At 48.8% G+C, this 21,353-nt stretch overlaps 6 protein-coding genes across 6 annotated transcripts; 4 read left to right on the top strand and 2 right to left on the bottom strand.

Annotated features, from left to right (window-relative positions):
• Positions 1 to 126: 126 nt before the first annotated feature.
• MYCFIDRAFT_165933 (uncharacterized protein) lies at positions 127 to 2,005 on the top strand. Its single transcript, XM_007930223.1, has 2 exons — positions 127 to 1,182; positions 1,254 to 2,005. The coding sequence occupies exons 1-2, from the start codon at positions 787 to 789 to the stop codon at positions 1,905 to 1,907; spliced, it is 1,050 nt and encodes a 349-aa protein (XP_007928414.1). The 5' UTR covers positions 127 to 786; the 3' UTR covers positions 1,908 to 2,005.
• MYCFIDRAFT_208263 (uncharacterized protein) lies at positions 1,285 to 4,159 on the bottom strand (the record flags this gene model as incomplete). The annotated part of the gene is made up of 11 exons (XM_007930222.1): positions 1,285 to 1,944; positions 1,985 to 2,893; positions 2,944 to 3,136; positions 3,178 to 3,240; positions 3,278 to 3,433; positions 3,472 to 3,547; positions 3,572 to 3,725; positions 3,754 to 3,826; positions 3,855 to 3,902; positions 3,944 to 3,993; positions 4,020 to 4,159. The coding sequence occupies 11 exons, from the start codon at positions 4,157 to 4,159 to the stop codon at positions 1,932 to 1,934; spliced, it is 1,875 nt and encodes a 624-aa protein (XP_007928413.1). The 3' UTR covers positions 1,285 to 1,931.
• Positions 4,160 to 4,350: 191 nt separating this feature from the next.
• On the top strand, positions 4,351 to 5,465 carry MYCFIDRAFT_77064 (uncharacterized protein; the record flags this gene model as incomplete). The annotated part of the gene is made up of 3 exons (XM_007929900.1): positions 4,351 to 4,677; positions 4,731 to 5,143; positions 5,198 to 5,465. The coding sequence occupies 3 exons, from the start codon at positions 4,351 to 4,353 to the stop codon at positions 5,463 to 5,465; spliced, it is 1,008 nt and encodes a 335-aa protein (XP_007928091.1).
• A 30-nt stretch (positions 5,466 to 5,495) lies between these two features.
• MYCFIDRAFT_176455 (uncharacterized protein) lies at positions 5,496 to 8,786 on the bottom strand (the record flags this gene model as incomplete). Its single annotated transcript, XM_007930221.1, has 11 exons — positions 5,496 to 5,540; positions 5,566 to 5,694; positions 5,735 to 5,756; positions 5,808 to 5,899; positions 5,959 to 6,079; positions 6,106 to 7,815; positions 7,904 to 7,943; positions 7,967 to 8,310; positions 8,363 to 8,519; positions 8,551 to 8,615; positions 8,644 to 8,786. 11 exons carry the CDS (start codon positions 8,784 to 8,786, stop codon positions 5,496 to 5,498), a joined length of 2,868 nt encoding a protein of 955 aa, XP_007928412.1.
• A 32-nt stretch (positions 8,787 to 8,818) lies between these two features.
• Positions 8,819 to 9,400, top strand: MYCFIDRAFT_89752 (uncharacterized protein; the record flags this gene model as incomplete). The annotated part of the gene is made up of 3 exons (XM_007930220.1): positions 8,819 to 8,863; positions 8,919 to 9,093; positions 9,153 to 9,400. The coding sequence occupies 3 exons, from the start codon at positions 8,819 to 8,821 to the stop codon at positions 9,398 to 9,400; spliced, it is 468 nt and encodes a 155-aa protein (XP_007928411.1).
• A 1,303-nt stretch (positions 9,401 to 10,703) lies between these two features.
• MYCFIDRAFT_204201 (uncharacterized protein) lies at positions 10,704 to 13,823 on the top strand (the record flags this gene model as incomplete). The annotated part of the gene is made up of 2 exons (XM_007930219.1): positions 10,704 to 10,837; positions 10,919 to 13,823. The coding sequence occupies 2 exons, from the start codon at positions 10,704 to 10,706 to the stop codon at positions 13,821 to 13,823; spliced, it is 3,039 nt and encodes a 1,012-aa protein (XP_007928410.1).
• Positions 13,824 to 21,353: the final 7,530 nt, after the last annotated feature.

Here is a 21,353-nt window from a genome sequence, read left to right as displayed (position 1 = left end):
ACCATGCGGACGCCAGGCACTACTTGCTGTCAATCAGTCTTTTCGTGATGAGAGCCACTTTGACCTTCGATGACCATCTCATTGAAGCGTTCTCAAAGCAGGATCATCGGTGAGGGGTGGAATGTCGCTACCGTTGTTGCCGTCACCGTCGCTACAAGAGACCTGTTCTGTGCGACATCCAAGCTCAGACCCGCGCATGGCTGCTGCTGCCACGGCGCAGACAAGCTCACCCTACAGCCAGGAACAAAAGCTTGGCCATTTTGAAGAAATAAGTACATCCAATGTGTCCAAGATCACAGCCTTCGAGCATTCATCGTGATCTCTTGACACTGCTCAAGCAATCGGAGCCGAGGATTGATCCTTCAATTGATGGTACTCCCACCGCAGGCCGTCTCACGCCTGAGACTAGTCACTAGCATGATCTCTGCATGTCGTTGTGGAGACATGCGTGCCGGTCAAGCCGCTCACGGTCGGGAGGCCTATGGTCTGCGGACATATCGCACTGCGAGCGGGCACCTGATGTAACACTCCGGCGACGTATCGACCGAAGTATGCAGGAGAATCCAGGAAACGTCTTTGATGCTTCGCTTGATCCTTCAGCCGGAACGTGTTCAGCAGATGGACGTTGCGTGGCGATTTGCGCCTATATTCCTCGAGGCTAGATGGATATGTAGGCCGTTTCCGGTCTGCTCTCCTACCTTGGTCGTGCTTTTCTGCGATTCTTAGATCTTTCTATTCCATTGACGCACGTGGCAACGATCTCTAGGAAGCAGGAATCGCATCGCCATGAGCGACAACAGCCACATGGAGCGTCTCCAGACGCTTGATCTCGAACTCGGAGCCACAGAAGCAGTAGTCCAGCACTACGCTCGTCATGTCGTCGCTACCAAGCCTGTGTCTCAACGCAAACTGAACTTCGAAAGGTCACGACCAAGATGGCTAAGAGAATGCATGGCAGAGGCGACCGGCGTATTCTTCTACGTCTTTCCTGGCATCGCAGCCGTCGCATCGATGGTCCTCAACAAAGCCAATCCAGCATATGGCAGCTTCTTCGAAGTCGGCTGGGCTTTCGCACTAGGCATTGCCTTCGCAATCATCACCTGCGCTCCAACATCCGGAGGACATTTCAACCCAGCCATCACAATCTGTTTCGCAGTCTGGCAAGGTTTTCCCTGGAAGAAGGTAGGACAGACACGTCATTATCGCCAAAACCTCCACCTCCAAACAACTCCCATTTCTCACCACTCTTTTAGGTCCCATCCTACATCTTCTCCCAAATCTTCGGAGCCTTCATAGCCGGCCTCTTCCTCATGGGATTGTACCACCAACAACTCAGCGCCTTCCAAGCCGAACTACGAGCCGCTGGAGAATCTTCCGTCCCAACAATGTCCTCAATCCTCTGCGCCTACCCCTTACCCAACCAAACCAATCTCGGCTACCTCTTCCTGATCGAATTCTTCGTAGACTCTTACATCGGAATCATAATCTGGGCCTGTTTGGATCCCGCCAACCCCTTCATAACCGGAGCTTCCGCCCCTTTCGTGATAGGTTTGGCATATGCTGCTATGGTATGGGGATTCGCACCGATCACGATTTCGACGAATTTGGCGAGGGATTTGGGGACGAGGATTGTGGCTGCGATTTTTTATGGTGGGGAGGCGTTTTCTTATCATGAGTATAGTTGGATTGCGATTTTGGTCAATGTTCCGGCTACGCTGTTTGCTACGGGGTATTATGAGTTTTTGATGAGGGATAGTTTGGCGAAGATTGGGAAGGGTGCTGCGAGGCATGAGCATGGAGAGGAGGGGTTGGGACTGCATTTGACGAAGAGCGGAATTAGTAGGGTGAGGACTGAGGGGAACTTTAAGCCTGGCAGCAGTTCTACGAGTGAGCATGAGAAGGTATAGGAGGGAATGCCGAATCCTCTACGATCATGTGAAGCGCCTGCATCCTCACAAGGCCATGTTATATTCCATCGAAATACAGCTCGGCGTTTGCCAAAGCGAACTCATTTCCATCTGAGACGGCAACTTCATGAAAGTACGTCTCAGGTTCTGGCAAGTCGAACTCATCCGCATTTTCCTCCTTATCTCCAGAATCAAGAGAACGATGCGGATGCACGGCGGTTGCTGCATTTTGTCTTGGCCGTCGACGACTCATACGCTCGTTTGGGTCTGCAACAAAAGTAGCAGCCACATCACGCAGTTGTGTCATGTCAAGCCCGGCGTAGTCAGGATCAGACGTTATTTGATCCAGGACTGTCCGACCTTGACTCAGCACTCTTTTGAGGTGCTTCGTATATTCGGGATCATTGCCTTCCTTGATGTGCGTCGAGACTTTATCCAGTCGCCCATCTCGGACCGAAAGAATGGCGTAGCGGTACTGCTCGTCACGCCGTTTCCGACGATTGACTGCCATCATGCAGAAATCGATATTCTTGACCTTGATCAGCTTGGGATGGCAGAGGCGAAGCATTTTGTCAACGACCCGATTGAGGTCCAGCTTTCCAGCCAATTTGAAGCGGAAGAAATCGTGGAATGTAATGTACTGAGCGTGAGAGCCATGCGTGGGGCATGCTGAGATACCTTCGAAGTTCGTCTTCACCTCTGCCACGAAATGGTTCTGGGCGAAGAAGATTGGGAGCGATTCCTGTCGCAATTGCTGCGAAGTTCTGCAAATGCCAGGCAAAACGAAACAGCGTAGGCGTAGTACAGAATCTTTGCTGACCACATGCTCGTATATGTAATTCCGTATCTCGGCTGGCAGATCGAAGAAACGATGGAACTGGTGTGCGGGCGTCTGGTCATGCGATGCTCTCGACCGATTGATTGTACCATTCAAATCGACTTTCACATCTCGGTGAAGCCTAGCCAGCTCCGCAGTCATGTTGACACTATGCGGAAGCGTCAGTCAGGCCTATCAAGCGGTATGGCAAGGACATACGCAACAGCGTCAGTCAAGTCCGAATGAGCAAAGATGTGAATGCTTGGTGCTAAATCATAGGCTTTACGCTTCAGAGTAGCGGAGGCACCAAGATTTCTTCGTTGACGGGTTTGCTGGCTGCCTGTCGGTAGGATTGGTGGTGGGAACAGTGCGGTGCGTGCGGCCTGCGCAATTCGCGACTGTGCCTCGCAATCTGTGCAGGCAAGAGGCTGAGATGAAAGCATCGCGATGCACTGTCAGCGACATCAGACAGAATGTGTAGCGCTGTCCGAGGTGGAAGGTGGGGAAGTGAGGTTGCTCTTGACAATGACGCACAGACGTTTTTGTCCTTGACAAGGAAAGAACGATGGACTGGAACCGATCTTCTCGACGACATCCCCGCCATCGCAGCGACGACCCTGCGATATTCCAACACTTGGTGTTTTATCATTTATCAATTCCTTCCGGGGGGGGGGGGTGTTCTGTAGTGAACGGCTGTATTCTTGCGCTTCTACACGCGCCTCTCGACCAAGCAATATTCTATATCACCGGCGAGCGTGACTTGCGGCAACTTCCGAGCTGCGCCTTGTCCCAAGACCGTGTGCGAACGACAACAATCCGCGGCCTTCCTGCGCCTTCACACAACCACCGAATCTCCCATGTGCTGAATGAATTCCCTTACTGCGCGCCAATTCATGATTCGATGGTGAAGGTGACATGTGCAACCAGCAACAGCGAACAGCGGAGCGGCATAGGCGGGAAAGGAGGTGGCCAGGGCAAGGTTCAGGGAGGCTTCGCTTTCACTTCAAATTCAGCCGTGGTGGCAGAGACGTGACGTGACACGTTGTGGTGACTACTACTCGAGATCTGCTGAGCAAGTCCTGCGACTCCATTCTGACCTGACCTGACCTGCACATTAATGATTCCACCACCAGACGTCTGCATCAAGAAGTCAAGCGACCACTGCTCGTCCGAAGCGTCTTGTGAGTATCCGGCAAATCGTATTGCCGCAAGAGCCCACCCAAACTCTCGGGCCGGAACTCGCCGACCATATCGCTCTTGAGGATTGGTCTTGACATTTCTTGCCGACAAGACACAGCCAACATCTGATGTCCGCCCATGACGAGCCACCATCGCTGACATTCTGATTCCAAGCGCGCTGAGCGCTCAACCAACTCCGCCCAGTCTTCGCAGCATTTCTGAGCAAGCCACTTAGCCATTCCACCCCGAAGCACATGCTACCCTCGGCTTAGCCTTACCTCGCATTGCCTACGACATATCCTATGCTGGTTCCGGCGAGCACAGTATCACCTAATACGCCTTTCTCGCGGGTCAGATGAGAGTTCCAGTCGTCCTCAGTCTGGTACTATGAGTGCGCCCGCAAAGCTACAACCGAGTTCGAGCGATTCCTCCTCGGATTCTACGAAAATGGCGACCCCAGACGACAAGCCGCCCGAGACCGCCGTGACGAACTTCCGCGCTTGGGTCGCGCAGGCCGTGGTAGCCTCTTTCATTGCCGGAGGTGTAGCAGGCGCTGTCTCGAGAACAGTGGTGTCTCCGCTGGAGAGACTCAAGATTTTGCTTCAGGTGCAATCCACCGGACGCACCGAGTACAAGATGAGCATACCCAAGGCTTTGGCGAAGATATGGAGGGAAGAGGGTTTCAAAGGCATGATGGCAGGGAACGGAGTCAACTGCATACGTATTGTGCCTTATAGTGCTGTGCAATTCGGCAGTTACAATCTCTATAAGCCCGTGAGTAGTGGCCGCACCACACGTTCTAAAGAAATTTTGCTGATGATGCACAGTTCTTCGAATCCGAGCCAGGCGCACCTCTCCCTCCGGAGCGACGACTAGTGTGCGGAGCTATCGCCGGTATCACGTCGGTAACCTTCACATATCCGCTGGATATCGTGCGCACGCGACTATCTATCCAGACTGCATCCTTCAAGGATCTCAGCAGAGAGGCACAGCAGAAGATGCCTGGCATGTTCGGCACGTTGACATATATGTACAAGCAAGAAGGTGGTTTCCTCGCTCTCTACCGGGGCATTGTACCTACAGTGGCTGGAGTAGCTCCGTATGTGGGCTTGAACTTCATGACATACGAGAGTGTCCGACAATACTTCACGCCAGAGGGCGAGGCCAATCCCTCGGCGATAGGAAAGCTTTGTGCGGGTGCCATATCCGGTGCCGTGGCGCAGACCATTACATACCCATTGTAAGTGCATCCAGCAACACACTCAGATCTATCATCATACTAACAGCCATTCAGCGATGTTCTTCGGCGTCGGTTCCAAGTCAACACAATGTCAGGAATGGGATACAAGTACAAATCCATCCTTGACGCGTTGAAGACCATCGTGGCCCAGGAAGGCTTCAAGGGATTGTACAAGGGTCTTGTGCCAAACCTGCTGAAGGTCGCGCCATCAATGGCATCAAGCTGGCTGAGCTTCGAGATGACGAGAGACTTCCTGATCAACATGAAGCCAGAAGCAGAGCCATCGGAAGATTCGCCGATCGGAGTAAACACATCGAAGTGAGCGCTTCAGTGAACGTTACGAGCGATAATGCTACACGATCGAAATGTGGTCCCACGAATCGGACCACGCATTGAACTTTTCACATCTGGATCTTCGGCACCAACGGCGTTCTGGAAGGCTTCATTGAATCTGGGCGGCGGAGTAAAGAAAAATACTGCATCTTGAAATTATGGGAGCGAGGCGTTGGATCACAGGTGCGGCGAACTTTTCCAAGCGTGCGAATGACACGCTTCACATGAAACGGACTGTGTTAGAAAGGAGGAACACACTTGCATAGCGCATTCCATACCACTATTTGGATGCGCCGAGAACTACTACTAGATGTATATTACCCTGCATTACCTGTGTAGTGCCAAAGCAGAAATGAAGATCTCATGACACATTTCAAGGTTGCTTCCTTTCAATTTCTCATATCCGATAGTCGTATGTGGCAGCTAATGCTGATACTCAAAAGCTACGACAGTCGAGCTGAACTTCGAACCCTAGTGCTCACGTTCGTAGCTCCACCCACCGCCACTGGTGCAATGGGATCCAAGAGAAGAATATCCTCGAAACCAAAAAGAAGCCTGAAACCTCTCTCAAAGGCAAGTCCCCATCCCCATCTCCATCCCTCCCTCAATCCAACTCGATAACCTCAGACGCCTTCTGATCCGGAACCATCCCAAACCCACCAAGCAGCCCCTTCACAGTCGCAACAACCTCCCTGGCCTCCACCTTCCTCATCGCCCTCAGCACAACCAACTTCTCCCCAAACCAATCCAACTCCTCCGCCTTCACCTCCATCCCCAGCACCTCGCCTCTCGACACCAAAACAAAATCCTCGGGATCACACATACTCCTCGTCTGATAAGAATTCCAAATCGTGGAAATCGTCGAGAACCGATTGCCTTTCATCCACAGGAAGTCTTTTTCGGAGAGTGATGACGAGGTCGGTTTTCGGTCCATGTGCAGCACTGCGATCCAGTACCTGCGAGCGGGGAGGGAGGACCAGTTGGGGAGGCGAGGGATTAGGTGGAGGACTCGAGTGTGGAATTTTTGGAAGGCGCGGAGACTTTTTCCTAGGTCGCGGGGGATGGTGGGTTTTTCGGCTTGCGCGCGGAAGAGGTCGGTAGTGCGTTGGGCGGAGGCGGGGGCTGAGGTCTTGTTGACGCCGTTGGTGGTGGTGGTGGTGGAGGCCTGGGAGGTTGGTGGTGGAGATGATGGGTGAATGGTGTTGTCGGTGGCTTCGTAGACCCATTTCGATTCGTTTAGAAAGTTCACGACGGCTTTGTCGTTGATGTGGGTGAGGTCGATAATTTCGTTGCTGCTGTGGTTGGCTTTGGACTGTGTTGGTTGCGTGGAGTCAACTGCTTGGGGTCCTGATGGATGTGTGACTTTATGCGAAGACTCATCGATAAGATCTTGTGGCTGTTGAGGAGGATGGTCTTGTTCGTCATCAGAGAGCACTTCGGCATGATCGCCAAAGGTCGTGGAGAAGAGGTTGTCGTCATCAAAAGAATCTTGCTGGGTCCCAAGCTGAGTATCATCCTCCTCTTCGCCTTCCTCGTCGACGGCTTCATGTTCATCTTGCTCCACAGGTGGATCGTTTCGCAGAAGCTCATCCTCCACGGTGCCTGAGAAGAAGGCTCCACCGTTTGCACCACCTTGTGCGTAAGAATCGAACATGGGCTCGTCCTCTGCGTCTCTACTGCCCTTGTTGAGAAGCTCGTCCTGCTCGGCGGCTGACATTTGGTTCCATGTCTCTCTCGGCGGAAGCTCATTCTGTTCAGTCTCAGGCTGCTGCCCGTCATACTCAACGAGCCCATTTGCAAAGTCGAGATGCTGCTCAGCTGTAATGCCTTGAGCTTCAGACTCTTCTTCAGTCAAACCGTTGCCATAGCCGTGCGGACCCAGAATGTCTGAGAAGTCATTTGGACCCTGACCACCGCAGCCGTACTGGTCAAGCTCATGTCCGGAGAAGCGGTCTATTTGCGGCTGTGCGAGGTTCGTTTGTTCATTGGCGTCACTCGGACGGTCTAGATTGACGAAATCCTCAAAGTTGAATGCTGCCGAGCTCTTCGCCTCATCGACGCCATTGTAGTCGGTTGTGATCTCTTCTTCAGCGTCCACGAATTCGTCGTCACTGTCTTCAGCGTCTGCGGTGGTGGAGGCGTCTTCCGTCAAGACGCGCTTGCTGGTCGACTCATGCGGATGTGGCGATTCTGCGCGGCGCTTCATCGTCGTGCTTCTCGGCGGTGTCAAAGGTACCTCGAGGTCAACAAGGTCGCTGTCGCTGAGCTCGAGCGCCATCGATGTGCGATTGGAGTATTGCAGTGTCTTTGATGGTGTTGTTGTTTGAGAAGGTGGAAGCCTGGTTGTTCAAAGTGTGCGTAAGTAGCAAAGTTGCAAAGCATCAGAAGTGTAGTGAAGATGATCTGAAGCTAACAGAAGCGATTGACCGCTCACTTTTCAGTCTCGCCGCCCGCGGATATGTCCGCCCTGAATGAAGATCACAGGTGCACGTGGTCGGCGAGCTCTAATTTCGCGGACGATGAGAGCGAGGCAGATGAGAACAACTCCTGCTGCAGCGATATAGATCTTCGCCAAGAAGTCCAAGTGCTCTTCTTTTTCTTGTTGGCGCGCTGTTGACGTAACGCGCACATACATGAAGTGCTGCTCAAGCGATGGCCGGTTGCTGGACTGGGGCACGGAGCTCCTTGAGACACCAGTCGATTCTGCCGCGGGTAGCGTGGGCTCTGGTTCTGCGATTTGCTCTTGATCTACACCCGTGAGATGCTGCCTCATCCATGTGGTGATATCGATGCTAGAGCTTGATAATTCGTCCGTTCTCGATGCGTGTCTTGGGCTGAGGCGTTTTGGAGAGGGCACTGGTGAGATAGAAGGCCAGCGCGAGAAACAGGAGAACGCGGAGGACGGTGTTGAAGTCGCATGCAGTGTCTTCGTCGTGGAGGGTCGTGCGATAGCCGTCCATTTGCGCTCGTCCTGTTGTGATTTCGTGTTCACTTTTGGCGCATGTGAAGGAAGTCGAAAGGTCTGTCAAGCTGACCGCCCGTGCTCTGTCGACCGCTTTCTGCAGCTCAGCAACGGCCCTGCAGCCAATCAGCTTCTCCATTCATTGCGATCCGCGTGAAGTGAGTGAAGCACAAAATGCTCTACTAGCAACAATAGGAAAGAGCACAATCTCACCTCACACTGTCGGCGACGTACTTGAGGCGCCCTCATTTCCTCTTCCTTCTTCTTTTCTTCCACAACATCGACATCTTGCCGCCCGCACTCTTCATCGCCCACAAACACTGATATCTCACAACACCCAACCACCATCTCACCAACGCTACTTACTACTATCATCCAACATGTCTGACGGCACCCCAAACGCGAAGTGGACCGAAGCCGACAAGGTCAGTGGTCATAATTGCGGCGGCGCATTCTTTCCAGCTCTAACATGCTTCACAGCTTGGTATCCTCTTCCAGATCATTGCTACGCAGACCGACAAGATTCCGTGGGACCGAATCGAGCTGCCAGAGAATCGCACCAAGAAGGCCGTCCAGATCATGCTTGACAAGGAGAAGGCCAAAGTGCGCGGTTCGATGGCAGCCAAGGCCAAGGCGGATGGCAACGAGGAAGAAGGTATGTGCCTGAACGACTTGTTGAGATCTGGCGCCTCACTAACTCGATTTCTTTTGCAGATGGCGGTGACGCGGTCCCAGCTACACCAACTCCTAGCAAGAGTAAGAAGCGCACTTCCAAGGCTGCCGCTCTCGAGGAAGGCGAGGGAGGCTCTGCCAAGAAGAAGTCTACACCTACGCCTCGCAAGAAGAAGGCCGCAGCAGCCAAGGTCAAGGCCGGTCAAGATCAGGAGGTCAAGTCAGACGCCAGCGCTGGAGCCGATGACGAAGTCAACGGAGAAGGAGGAGAAGCATCCAGTCAAGGCTGAGGGTGACGATGAGGAATAGAGGTGGTTGGCATACTTTGGTGGCTGCAGCTCAGCGCCGGCATTTGCTGGCTATCAGCTGGCTGGCCAGGCACTTGGAACTGTTATGACCTCTGCGAGAGTGGTCAGCAAGCTGCATTTGAAGTATATGCGATGCATACTCACACAGGCGTTTCATGATTGACTAGAGCCGCATGATCATCGCAGATCGCAGGCATTGATACCTAATGAGCGCGAGTCTGATATAAAGGCTCTCGTCACTCGTCGAGGCGAGCGGTATTTACTCATAATTCAACGACTTAGGATACGAATCTGAATCTTTCACGCCATTTCCTGACGAAGCACACGTACTTCTCCCATTTCTTCTCGTGCCCCTTCGCCCAGAGCATGTCTTGTCGTTCCAGAGGCGAAGCAGCGACACGATGCCGCAGGCCACATCAGCCGGCTATCACGAACACTACACGGCGCCCTGACGATGGACTAGCGAGTGTCGCTCCTATGCCTCAAGAACGAGGCCCAACATGTCGCGCTCACGGCACGCTCTCGTCGAGCAGGAGGCAAAGGGCGCCGCGGATTTCGAAAGTCGTCCCGCTCTCTCGACAGACCGCCAGAGACGCCACCCCCGCCACCTCCACCACCCACCTCATCGCATTCGCAGCCCAGTGCCGCGAGCGTCCACGTCCACGTCCACGTTGTGCAGATGAGTTGGCGAAGCTTCAGCAGCTCGAACAAGGATATCGATGGGACGTGGAAGCTGCCGCGGGAGCGCCTGCCTGCATTGGTGCCAAGCTTTCGGTTCACGGGAGCGGCAGTAACCTTCGGGGAGAGCAACTTCGGCCAAGACAAGTCTAGCACGTGAGAGCGAGAGATGTTGACGACTGGCGACTGGGACTTGAATGGACACTTTCCTTTTTCTCGGGTTCGACAGCGCACATGAAAAGCGCTGATGCTTAATGTTCCTTTCTTGGGCCGAACGCCTCTAGCACAAGTATCGCACTCTTTAAAGCATAATCGCATCGGCCGCAGCATCATTCCGCGCATCGGCATCGGCATCGCGTTCGATTATTTGTCCGCAGCGACAGCGACAGCGACCAGAGCCAGAGCCTCAAACGGCCTCTTCACCCACAGAGCCTTTCACGGCAGCGCATCACCATCGCTACCATCACTTTGCTGCACAGAGTCCGAGCGGTTTCAGCAGAAACTCAGATTCGCTCAGCGCGCCCACTCACTTTCGCAGAAGCATCTCAAACACTCCATCAAACCTTCCATCCTCCGCCGACTCGCGAGCTCCATAAGCTTCGTTACTATGGACCACACCTCAAACGGCACAACTCCTAAGCGGAAACAGCCGCCGACTTCAGACGACCCCATACGGCCTACGAAACAGGTACGCCGGCCATCGCCCGGACCTCATATGATGGAGAATGGGAGGCTGTCGAGGTTGGAGAATGGGGTTCCGGCTTCGGCAGCAGACACTCCAAACGGCTACACCTCGCCTCAACACCAAGACGACGACGGCAGTGTCATTCATACCGCCACACCAGATACCGTAGAGTGGCAGGCGACTATTGAAAAGGTTGTACGAAATGTCGTCAGCATACATTTCTGCCAGACTTGCTCCTTCGACACCGACTCAGCCATCAGCAGTGAGGCCACCGGATTTGTCGTCGATGCCGAGAAGGGCTACATCCTCACAAACCGTCATGTTGTTGGCGCCGGGCCATTCTGGGGCTACGCGCTGTTTGACAACCACGAGGAGACAGATGTCTACCCGGTCTACCGCGATCCCGTGCACGATTTTGGTATCCTACGATTCGATCCCAAAGCCATCAAGTACATGCCTCTTACTTCTCTCGAACTGCGTCCAGACTTGGCCAAGGTTGGCTCAGAGATTCGAGTTGTGGGTAACGATGCGGGAGAGAAGCTCAGTATCTTGTCTGGAGTTATTTCAAGGCTGGATCGCAATGCGCCCGAGTACGGCGAAGGCTATTCAGACTTCAACACCAACTACATTCAAGCAGCGGCCGCGGCATCTGGAGGTTCATCAGGCTCGCCTGTGGTCAACATTGATGGATTTGCCGTTGCGCTTCAAGCAGGCGGCAGGGCAGATGGCGCAGCTACCGATTACTTCCTTCCTCTCGACCGACCTCTTCGAGCTCTACAATGCATAAGAGATGGCATTCACGTCGCGAGAGGCACCATACAAACTCAGTGGATACTGAAGCCGTTCGACGAATGCCGAAGACTTGGTCTTACTCCTGAGTGGGAGAGCGAGGTGCGGAAACAGTTCCCGAAAGAGACAGGCATGCTTGTTGGAGAAGTCGTCCTTCCCAAGGGGCCCGCGCACGGCAGGCTCGAGGAGGGTGATGTCCTGCTCAAGGTCAATAACGAACTACTCACGCAATTCGTGCGCTTGGACGACATTCTGGACAGCAGTGTAGGCGGAAAGGTGAAGCTTCTGGTCCAGAGAGGAGGCAAAGACGTGAACGTAGAGCTTGAAGTTGGCGACCTGCATGCGATTACCCCTGATCGCTTTGTTTCCGTTGCGGGCGCGGCATTTCACGACTTATCATATCAGCAAGCGCGACTTTATGCGATCGCGATCGAGGGCGCTGGTGTGTACTGCTGCGAGGCTGCAGGTTCTTTCCGCTTCGAGGGTTCTGAGTACGGTTGGCTTATTCAGTCGATCGACAACAAACCCACTCCTAATCTGGACGTCTTTGTCGAAGTCATGAAGGGCGTTGCTGACCGGAGCAGAGTGGTGGTCACATACAAGCATCTTCGCGACATGCACACTCTGAACACAAGCATTATGCTAGTCGACCGACACTGGAGCAAGGGCATGCGTCTTGCTGTGCGCAACGACGAATCTGGATTATGGGACTTTACAGATCTGGGCGAAGCTATTCCGCCTAAGGAACCAACACCCAAGAAAGCAAATTTCATCACTATGGAAGGCGCGCGTCATCCAGCGGCGGCTGATATTATCCGTTCATTCGTTCGTGTATCAACGACATTGCCCATCAAGCTCGATGGCTTCCCGAAAGCTCGGAAGATCGGATACGGTCTGGTCATCGATGCAGAGAAGGGCTTGATTGTAGTCTCGAGGGCGATCGTGCCATACGACATGTGCGATATCTCGCTCACGTTTGCTGACTCGATCATTGCCGAAGGCAAAATTGTGTTCCTGCATCCGCTACAGAATTATGCCATCATCAAATACGATCCCAGTCTGGTGCAGGCGCCAGTCAAATCTGCGAAGTTGGCCGAGAAGGCTATCAAACAAGGAGAGGAGACCATCTTCTTCGGATTCAACCAGAATCTCCGGCCAGTGATAGCAAAGACGGCTGTAACAGACATTACTACTGTCGCCATTCCAGCAAGCGCATCCACACCACGCTACCGGGCAGTAAACCTGGATGCCATCACAGTCGACACCTCGCTGAGCAGTCAATGTGGGTCGGGGGTGCTCGTTGCTGACGATGGTACCGTTCAGGCCCTCTGGTTGACATACCTTGGCGAGCGCAATGGCCATAGTGGTAAGGACATTGAGTATCATCTTGGCTTCGCGACCCCGCCCCTTCTCCCCGTGATCGATCAGGTCAAGAAGGGCGACAAGCCGACACTCCGCATCCTCAATATGGAGACTCAAACAATTCAAATGTCGCAGGCACGTATTATGGGCATTTCTGACGGCTGGATTGAACGCGTGGAGCGTCATGATCCCGAACGTCACCAGCTTTTCATGGTAAGAAAGGTGGATGCCGGCGAGGCGAACGGTCTGATGGAGGGAGATGTCATACTCACCATCAACGACAAGCTGATCACTCGCGTGAGCGACATGGACCTGATGTACAGCAACGAGAAGCTGAACGCTGTCATCGTGAGACAAAAGCAAGAGATGTCTATCGAGGTGCCAACAGTACCAACAGGGGAGCTCGAGACTGATCATGTCATCGTCTTCTGCGGTGCTGTCCTACACCGGCCTCATCACGCTGTCCGCCAGCAAATCAGCAAGGTCCACAGCGACATCTACGTTTCGGCACGCTTTCGAGGATCGCCGGCCTACGCATATGGTCTGGCTCCAACCAATTTCATCTTGGCTGTTAATGCGGTACCGACACCAGACCTTGAGACATTTCTATCTGAGGTCAATAAAATTCCCAACAACACTTATTTCCGGTTGAAAGTGATGACCTTTGACAACGTGCCCTGGGTGGCGACCATGAAGAAGAACGAACACTATTTCCCCACAATCGAGTTTCTCAAGGATGATACTCAGCGAGAGGGATGGAAGAGGGTCATGTACGAAGGAGGAAAAAAGAAAGAAGGGGAGGCAGAAATGCTGCCAGAGATCATTGACGAGGGCGCCGTGCCTGCCGAGATGGAAGAGGCCGATGGTGGTGACGATCAGTCGAGACCTTGAGCACCTTCACCTGACGACTTCTACAAGCCCACACCGTCTGGCATTGAAGCAAGTGCCTTGCGAACAGCGGGGAGGAGTGTCTGACGGAACCCTGAATAGAGAGGTCTTGGTCCGAGATCATAATCATCACGTAAGGCCAAGCGAGCGCTAGACCCAAACAAGTGAAGTTTCCAGTGACGAAAGCCAAGATGATGCTCTTGCTATTGCCGATCACCAGGTTCTCCTTCCCAAGCCTCGAACCTGCATAAGCACAAAGGTTCCCACACCTCCACCCATACCCTCATCGTCAATCACAGGTACCGCAACAAGAGAACTTTCACGCGCACGTGGCATGCAAGCCATACCTACCCATCTGATGGTAAAAGAACAAGCCCCAGAATCCAAAGATCATCAGGACATGGGACAGAGCGAAATAGGAGGTCGCATAGCGCGTCAGAAATGAGCATGGCTGTGATCAATCAAAAGAAAGATTCCAAGTTGACAAATACCTCCCTCACCGAATGAGAAGCTTTAACAGGCATAGATATCCGTACCAGCTTGATCCTCATGCTCGTTGACTCGGGATCTTTGAGTTTTTACCAATACATGGATGCCTTGCAAAGCGTTCAAGCGAGAGCCAGCCAGGTTGTATTGTATACGGGTAAGCTTACGGGTTGGATATGCAACTGTACCGGTAGTGTGGTCTACAAGCAAGCCCGGCTTGCAATCTGGATTGAGATTGCAATCTAAGCTAAGATAATCTGGCTAATTTCTGCTTATTTAGCAATCTAAGCCAATCTAATCTAGTCCTTATCGAGGCAATCTAAGCTAATCTAATCTAACAGTTCTAGCAATCTAGATTATAAGCTACCTATATAGGCCTATATATAGTAAAAATAGTACGTATATACCCTAGGAGACCCCTAATCTAGACTACTATTAGTATCTTCGTCCTAGTCCGTCCTAGTCTGCCCTAGTCTATATTATATATCGCATATTATAAAGTAGATAATTATTCTAAGTCTATCTAGGCTTAGAGAAGTACACACTATAGAAGGCTAGGGCCTCCTACCTAGCCTATACCTATACCTACCTTTATAATAGAATCCCCTAGTTCCGAAATGTCTACGACTACGCGGACAGTAGACTTAGTATCTATATATATAATAAAAGAGATTTTAGGCTATACGCCCCTATTTCTCGTCTCGCTATTCTAATTCTTCCTTACCCGCTAATACTTAATATCCTATTTCCTCTAGCTAGGTCGTTAACGCGTAAGAGTATAAGAAGCACTACTATTCGCTAACTACGGGGTCTCTAGGATACTCGTTATTAGGTTCTCTTTACTATAGAGGGCGTATTTCTAGAAAGTAGAGGCCCTTTTTCTTATTAGTAGGATATAGACTATTAAAAGTCTCTATAGTAAGCTTTCCGAGCGCCTTACGTAGGCTCTTATTACCGCTCGGTCGTACTAATCTATAGAGCGTAGTAAGTAGTTTAAAAAGGTCGCTTTCCTCTTACTTAGGGTACTTATTATAAAGGCAGGCATAGGTATAGGCTAGGTAGGAGGCCCTAGCCTCCTATAGTATATACTTCTCTAAGTCTAGATAGACTTAGAATAATTATCTACTTTATAATATACGATATATAATAAAATAGTAGCTTCGCTTCGAGCACTAGCGTAAAAACACATACTAACTGTCTCTAAACGGACTATCTAAACTATAGTTTACTATTCCCCTCTCTAAGGCGAAAAGTCCTTTACGCCGAAGGAGAATCCTAACGAACTACTCTAATACTACTTTCCGTACTATAGAACGCCGTAGCTACGCTATAAAGAAAGAGGCTATAATTTAGTATAAAATATACGAGATCTATAGGCGAATCGGCTTAGAGATCGACGATAGACCTAGCCTAGCGCCGCGGCGCGCTTTACGCTCCCTCTATTAATACCCTTACTTGCTAGAGGTAGGAGCGTTAGTTCGGATTAGTAGGAGCTAGGTACCTAACCCTTCTAACTTCCCCCTTTTTATAGTATAAGGACGTAGGGGGTTCTAACTACTCTTACGATAGCTACTACGCCTATAACTATAGTTAATATCGAGGCGGTTTCCCGCTCCGCCTCTTAATATCTATATTATAATACTAGAGCCTATAGTATCGAAGGACTAGGAATCTCCGAACGACCCGCCGCCTATAGCCTAGGAAGATTATACTCTTCCCGAATTAAAGGAAGATAGATACTACCTAGTTTATACGATATATATACTATTAGCCTTCTTAAAACTAAGGTAGTATCTAAATAAGCTATTCGAGAAGGATCTTAGATATAGAGTTATCGCTATTACTAAGTAGTACGAGGATCCGGAGGAGGCTAAACCTCTACGTCGCCTAAGGTTATAGTCCCGCGTTCTAGATATAGATAAAAACGCGACTCCTAAGCCTTAGATACGCGCTAAGATTATTAGTTCGTAGATTAACGATAACTCCCTATCGCTTTCCGCTATCCGATAGGTATATCGTCTAACTTCGTACTAGTCGGATAGCCTATACTTCGCTTAGTAGCTAGTAGAATATCTTAAGTCTACCGACGAGAATCTAGCCGCTAGCGAGAATTAGCTACGTCGCCGCAAGGTTTATATCCCTCTATAACTAGAGAAGTAGGGCGTCTACCGCTTAATCGAGGAAGAGAACTTAGGCTAAGCTAGGCCTAATAGACGTAGGGAGTCCTTTAAAATCAACCTGCTAATAAGTAACGTTTTTAAGAATTTCGGTACCTTTCGTAAAGACGACCTACCTCCTAAGCCTCGCGAGAGCTTATTAATCTCGGTATCTAGCAGTTCGATACTTAGCTTACTACCGGATTCCTAGCTAGAAGGAGAAGATATATCGGGCAAGTAGGCTCTAGGATCTACAGTACCGGCGAATAGTATAGCCGGCGCTAAACAGCGAGATAAAATTAGATAAATAAAGTCCTAGGTAGCTTAGTAGCTAGCCGAGTAACGTACTAAGGTAGATAATAATCGAGCTACGGATCGTATACGTCTATAGAGGGCACTAGACGAATAGCGCGAGGCTTACGAGATCGAGATATAGGCCTAAATCTAACAAGCGTTTAACGAAGGCTATAAGGAGGCTATAAGAGCTAAGAACAAAAGTAGAGATAAGGGTATAGAAGCTAGTAGAGCACTACCTCCGATAGCCTTAGAATAGCACTATACTATCGATACGAATAGTATCCCTAAATTGTTCCTTACCGACGAATAGCGACGTCGAAGGAGGAATACTAAGTCTACTAGGCACTTTAACGACGAGGTTACCGCTAATAACAACGCTACTACTAATACTAATACTAGGAATAATAGGAATAACAATACCTCCGCTAGCGCTAATAACAATAATACTAGATATAATAAGCTAGAGGCATTAGTAGGAAAACTAGTAGAGGTAATATAGTCTAATAACGCCGCCTTAGCGGCCCTACGACCGAATAATAACTATTCTAGGCTACCGGGGTAGTAGCGATATAGAAATCTTTACGCGATACGTAGCCGAACTAGCTAGGGTACGACTAGAGCTAAGTAGCTAGCTAATTAGAATCGGAATGCTCGAGCTAGTATCGTACTAGAGATTAGCTCGGAACGCTACGCCTATAGAGGCCTTAGCGCTAAAGGCAATCCTAGGCCTACCTAAGATCGGGCCGGCTTTATAGACCTAAGGTTCGAGCCTACCGACGTATATACTCTACTATACGCTAGTCCTCCTTATACTCTAGTTACGGACTTTAGTTAGGAGGTCGCGCCCTATAAGTTTAAGCCTAAGTAAGTTAGGTATTTTAATAAGGACCTTCCGGAGAGTAAGGGCAAAGGCCTAGTTATATATATTAGTAATACGGCCTATTATCGAGACGTTTTTACCTTTATTACTCGCCTCGATATAGCTATTTAAGTAGGCGAGTATCTAGTAGCAACCCTACGTCTATTACTATATAGATACCTTTAGGGCTCTACCTTAGCTTAGTACCTTTACGGCCTTACTAACGATCGACGTACGCTCCTTTAAACTAGCCTAGGTATCGAGCGATAGAAGGAAGCCTTACGCGAGCAGTTCCGATTAGACCCCTTAGTCGCGGCGCGCGAATTAGAATCGGAACAATATCGTATCGAAGAAGTCGCGGCCCGAAAGAGTATAAGCGAATTCGTTATTAACGTTATACGTTTAGCGTAGCAAAGCGGTACGGAGTTACTTATAGGGTAAATTAACTATATCTTCCGGAAGATCGTACCGGAGCTATATAGCGATCTTAATACGCCTACGCTATTATAGATATATTAGACGCTTATCGATATAATATAAGCCTATTATACGATATAGGTAGAGTTTTATCCTCTAGGTAGTACTACTACCGGCTACTATAATAGTAAGTTAAACTTTCGACGTAGCGATTCGGTATAGGGTAGGTTCGTAGACCCTACGTTACGAAAACTTCTTTTCCGATCGCGACGATCCTATCGATCCTAGCGATCGCGAGCGATCCCGAGCGATCCTAAGCGATCCCGAGCGATCCTAGAACGATAAATAGGTAACTTATAAAAGTTAGACTTTTACCTAATACTATACTAAAAATAAAACATTTTTGTCATATATTACTAAGCCGTAAACCTTCTAGATAAAAAGATATAAAGGAAAGAAAATCGCTTTTTTAGACATTTTGCTTCTAATTTATCTTTTTTTCTACTAGGGTTATAGCTTAGTAATATAGTAGAAAGGTACTCTATTTTTAGTATATTATTATAAAAAAATATAAAATTTATAGATTTTCTACGAAACTAAAGCTAGGGAAGAGAAATAAGCAATATAGTATTTTAGCTTTTCTAAGTTATACTTTACTATTTTTAGAAATCTAAAAAATAGAACTTAAAGTTCTATATACTTATAAGAGTATTATAAATTTTTAAGTTATAATACCTAGTAGTTATCTTAGAATCTAGAAAAGAATCTCGAGTGTTTCGAGTGTACTTTTTTTCAAAGTTCTGCTTATTAAGCGTCGGCTTTTGAAAGAAACCTCTAACGAAATATCGGCTGCATTTAACGAAACCTTAACGAAAAAAATTTATTTATAAACAAAACCTACGAAACCGCTAAATTGACTATATAAGTACGTAATACCCGAAATACTCGTAGTATAGATGTATATAGAGTAGTAGTACTTATCCCGCGTCTTTACGTTCCTTACCGCGAATTCGGGACGGGCGTCCCGAAATCGCGATCGCGAGGATCCTATCGGATAGGATCGCGAGTAGTCGGAATTTCTAGATCGCGGCGATCCTATTAGACAAGATCTTTAATATACGATCCTAAGGATCCTAAGGATCCTAAGGATCCTAAGCGATCCTATCGATAGGATCGTCGCGATCGGTAAAAAAGTTTTCGTAACGTAGGTTCGCGTCTAGGTCTCGTTTTAATACTAGACGCTCGTCTTTTCTTAGAAATAACAATCCCTATAATCGGTAGTAACCTAATATATTCTAGCAACGCCGTTAGCCTAGATTATAGGTCTATAGCCGCTAGAGACTATAGGGCGTAAACGTAAGTATAAACGAGAAAATAGTAGACGCCCGCGGTCTCCTATAGTATCCGAATCCTTAGAGATAGTAGACGAATTTCGGAAATATAAGAGGCTAAGGTATTCCCGCAAATTCCTAGGCTTATAGTAAAGCTACGTTCTTCTACGATTTAGTAGACCTAGGGTAGGAGACTAACTATTAAGAACTAGAATACGACGATACTACCTAGGCCGAGGGTAGAGAGTAGACCGAGGATTAGTATATAGCCGGCGAAGATATCGGCGGTATCGAGGTAGAAGAAGACTAAGTTCTTTCTCCTATAAATCTATAGTTAACTCTAGTATACTACGCCTAGCCGTAGGTTCGTAGACCTAAGGTAAATACCTAGCCTTAACGCGATAAGACGCGACCCGAAGGTCGGTAAACGCGTTATAATATATACGGAGAGATTTTTCGCTCGGCTAATAAGTTTTTTAATAGCTACCTCGATTATACGTACCCTAAGGACGCTACTAGGAAGCGTACGAATATTCTTTACGAGCTAGCTCTAGGAAACTCCTTAAGCTAGAAGTAAAACTAGTTACTACTAGCTAGTATAAAACCGTAAGTCTACTAGAAATTCTAGAATCCCTAGCGGTAGCGGAACTTCCGAAGTCGCCGGGTCGCTTACTACTAAATAAGTAAATATCTTTATACCTAGTAATAACGATTATAGCTAGATAGCCTAGCTAAATATCGATACCTATACCTCTAGTACTATAGCCCGCAACCCCTAGTCTATTAATAGATATCTAAGCTTAAATATCCTAGTCTATATTAGTATCGCGCCTCCCTATAGCGGATTATATATCTATACTAGCGGGCGTAGCTTTTCCTATAGAAGATTCTTCCGCTACGATCGCTCTATAGCAGACTACGCCTAGCTCTATCTATATATTAGATTTACTACTAGATATCCTAGCGGGTATAGCGACTACTATCGGGAGGTCCCCGATTAATCTAGACGCGCTAAATGCTTAGAATGCTATAATATTAGTTACGGAGCGGCCCTAAGTCTACTATATCGCCTAAACGACTAAGGCTACGCCCTTAGCGGAAGAGGCGTAGTACTATACGATTTTATCGAGTACCTCGAAGATTTCTTCCTCTATCGACGATAGGAAGGCTCGCGTAGGAAAGCGCTCCTTCGGTACTATTAATAACCTTATACTATAGGTCTATTATATACGAGAACGCCCTTAATAGGAATTGTAAATTATACCTTACTTAGCAAAACTCCCTCCGGGAGACCTAGCTTATACCTTTAGATATTACGATATCGTCGAAGCGAACTACGCCCTTTCTTCGGAAGGGGATTTTAAGCGCGTTTACCTCGATACTAGTACTAAAGCATCTATAATAGACCGGGGGTAGCTAACTATATAACTAGGGTAAGACGATATTTAGTATCTTAAGCAACCTCTAGAATTCCGTAGTTTAGCTAGAAGTATATAGTACGAGTAATAGATTAATTTATCGATATACTTTCCTATCTTCGCTAGGTATTCTTAGTTACCCGCTCTAGCCTATATTAAATAGCTAGTAAGGGTAATACTAAACTTACTCTATAATATACTCCTCGGGATAGATATTATAACGCCTATAGGATTTATTATCTATATAAGCGCTAGATATATCGAGATAATAGGAAACGACGGCGCGCTTATACCGATCGCTAGTTCGCTAAAATCTAATCGTTTCCTATGCGCTAATATTAAGTCTATAGATAGACTAAGAGTGCTACTACGTATAGCCGTTATAGCTAAGGTATAAATCGATAAAGCCGACGCTCTAAAGGACGTAAATAGGGACTTCCTCTTCGCGCTAAATCTACTAGGCCTCCCTAATATAGCGGTAGCATACGTCTATATAGCCGGACTAGAGATACTAGCGATATAGGTCCGTAACCTTAGCTACGATAACGACTTAATTATTTAGCGATATC

The sequence above is a fragment of the Pseudocercospora fijiensis genome, assembly GCF_000340215.1.
Source record: "Pseudocercospora fijiensis CIRAD86 unplaced genomic scaffold MYCFIscaffold_6, whole genome shotgun sequence".
Lineage (NCBI taxonomy): Eukaryota > Fungi > Ascomycota > Dothideomycetes > Mycosphaerellales > Mycosphaerellaceae > Pseudocercospora > Pseudocercospora fijiensis.
The sequence above is the reverse complement of the archived record's forward strand: the minus strand, read 5'-3'. Positions and strand labels throughout refer to the sequence as shown.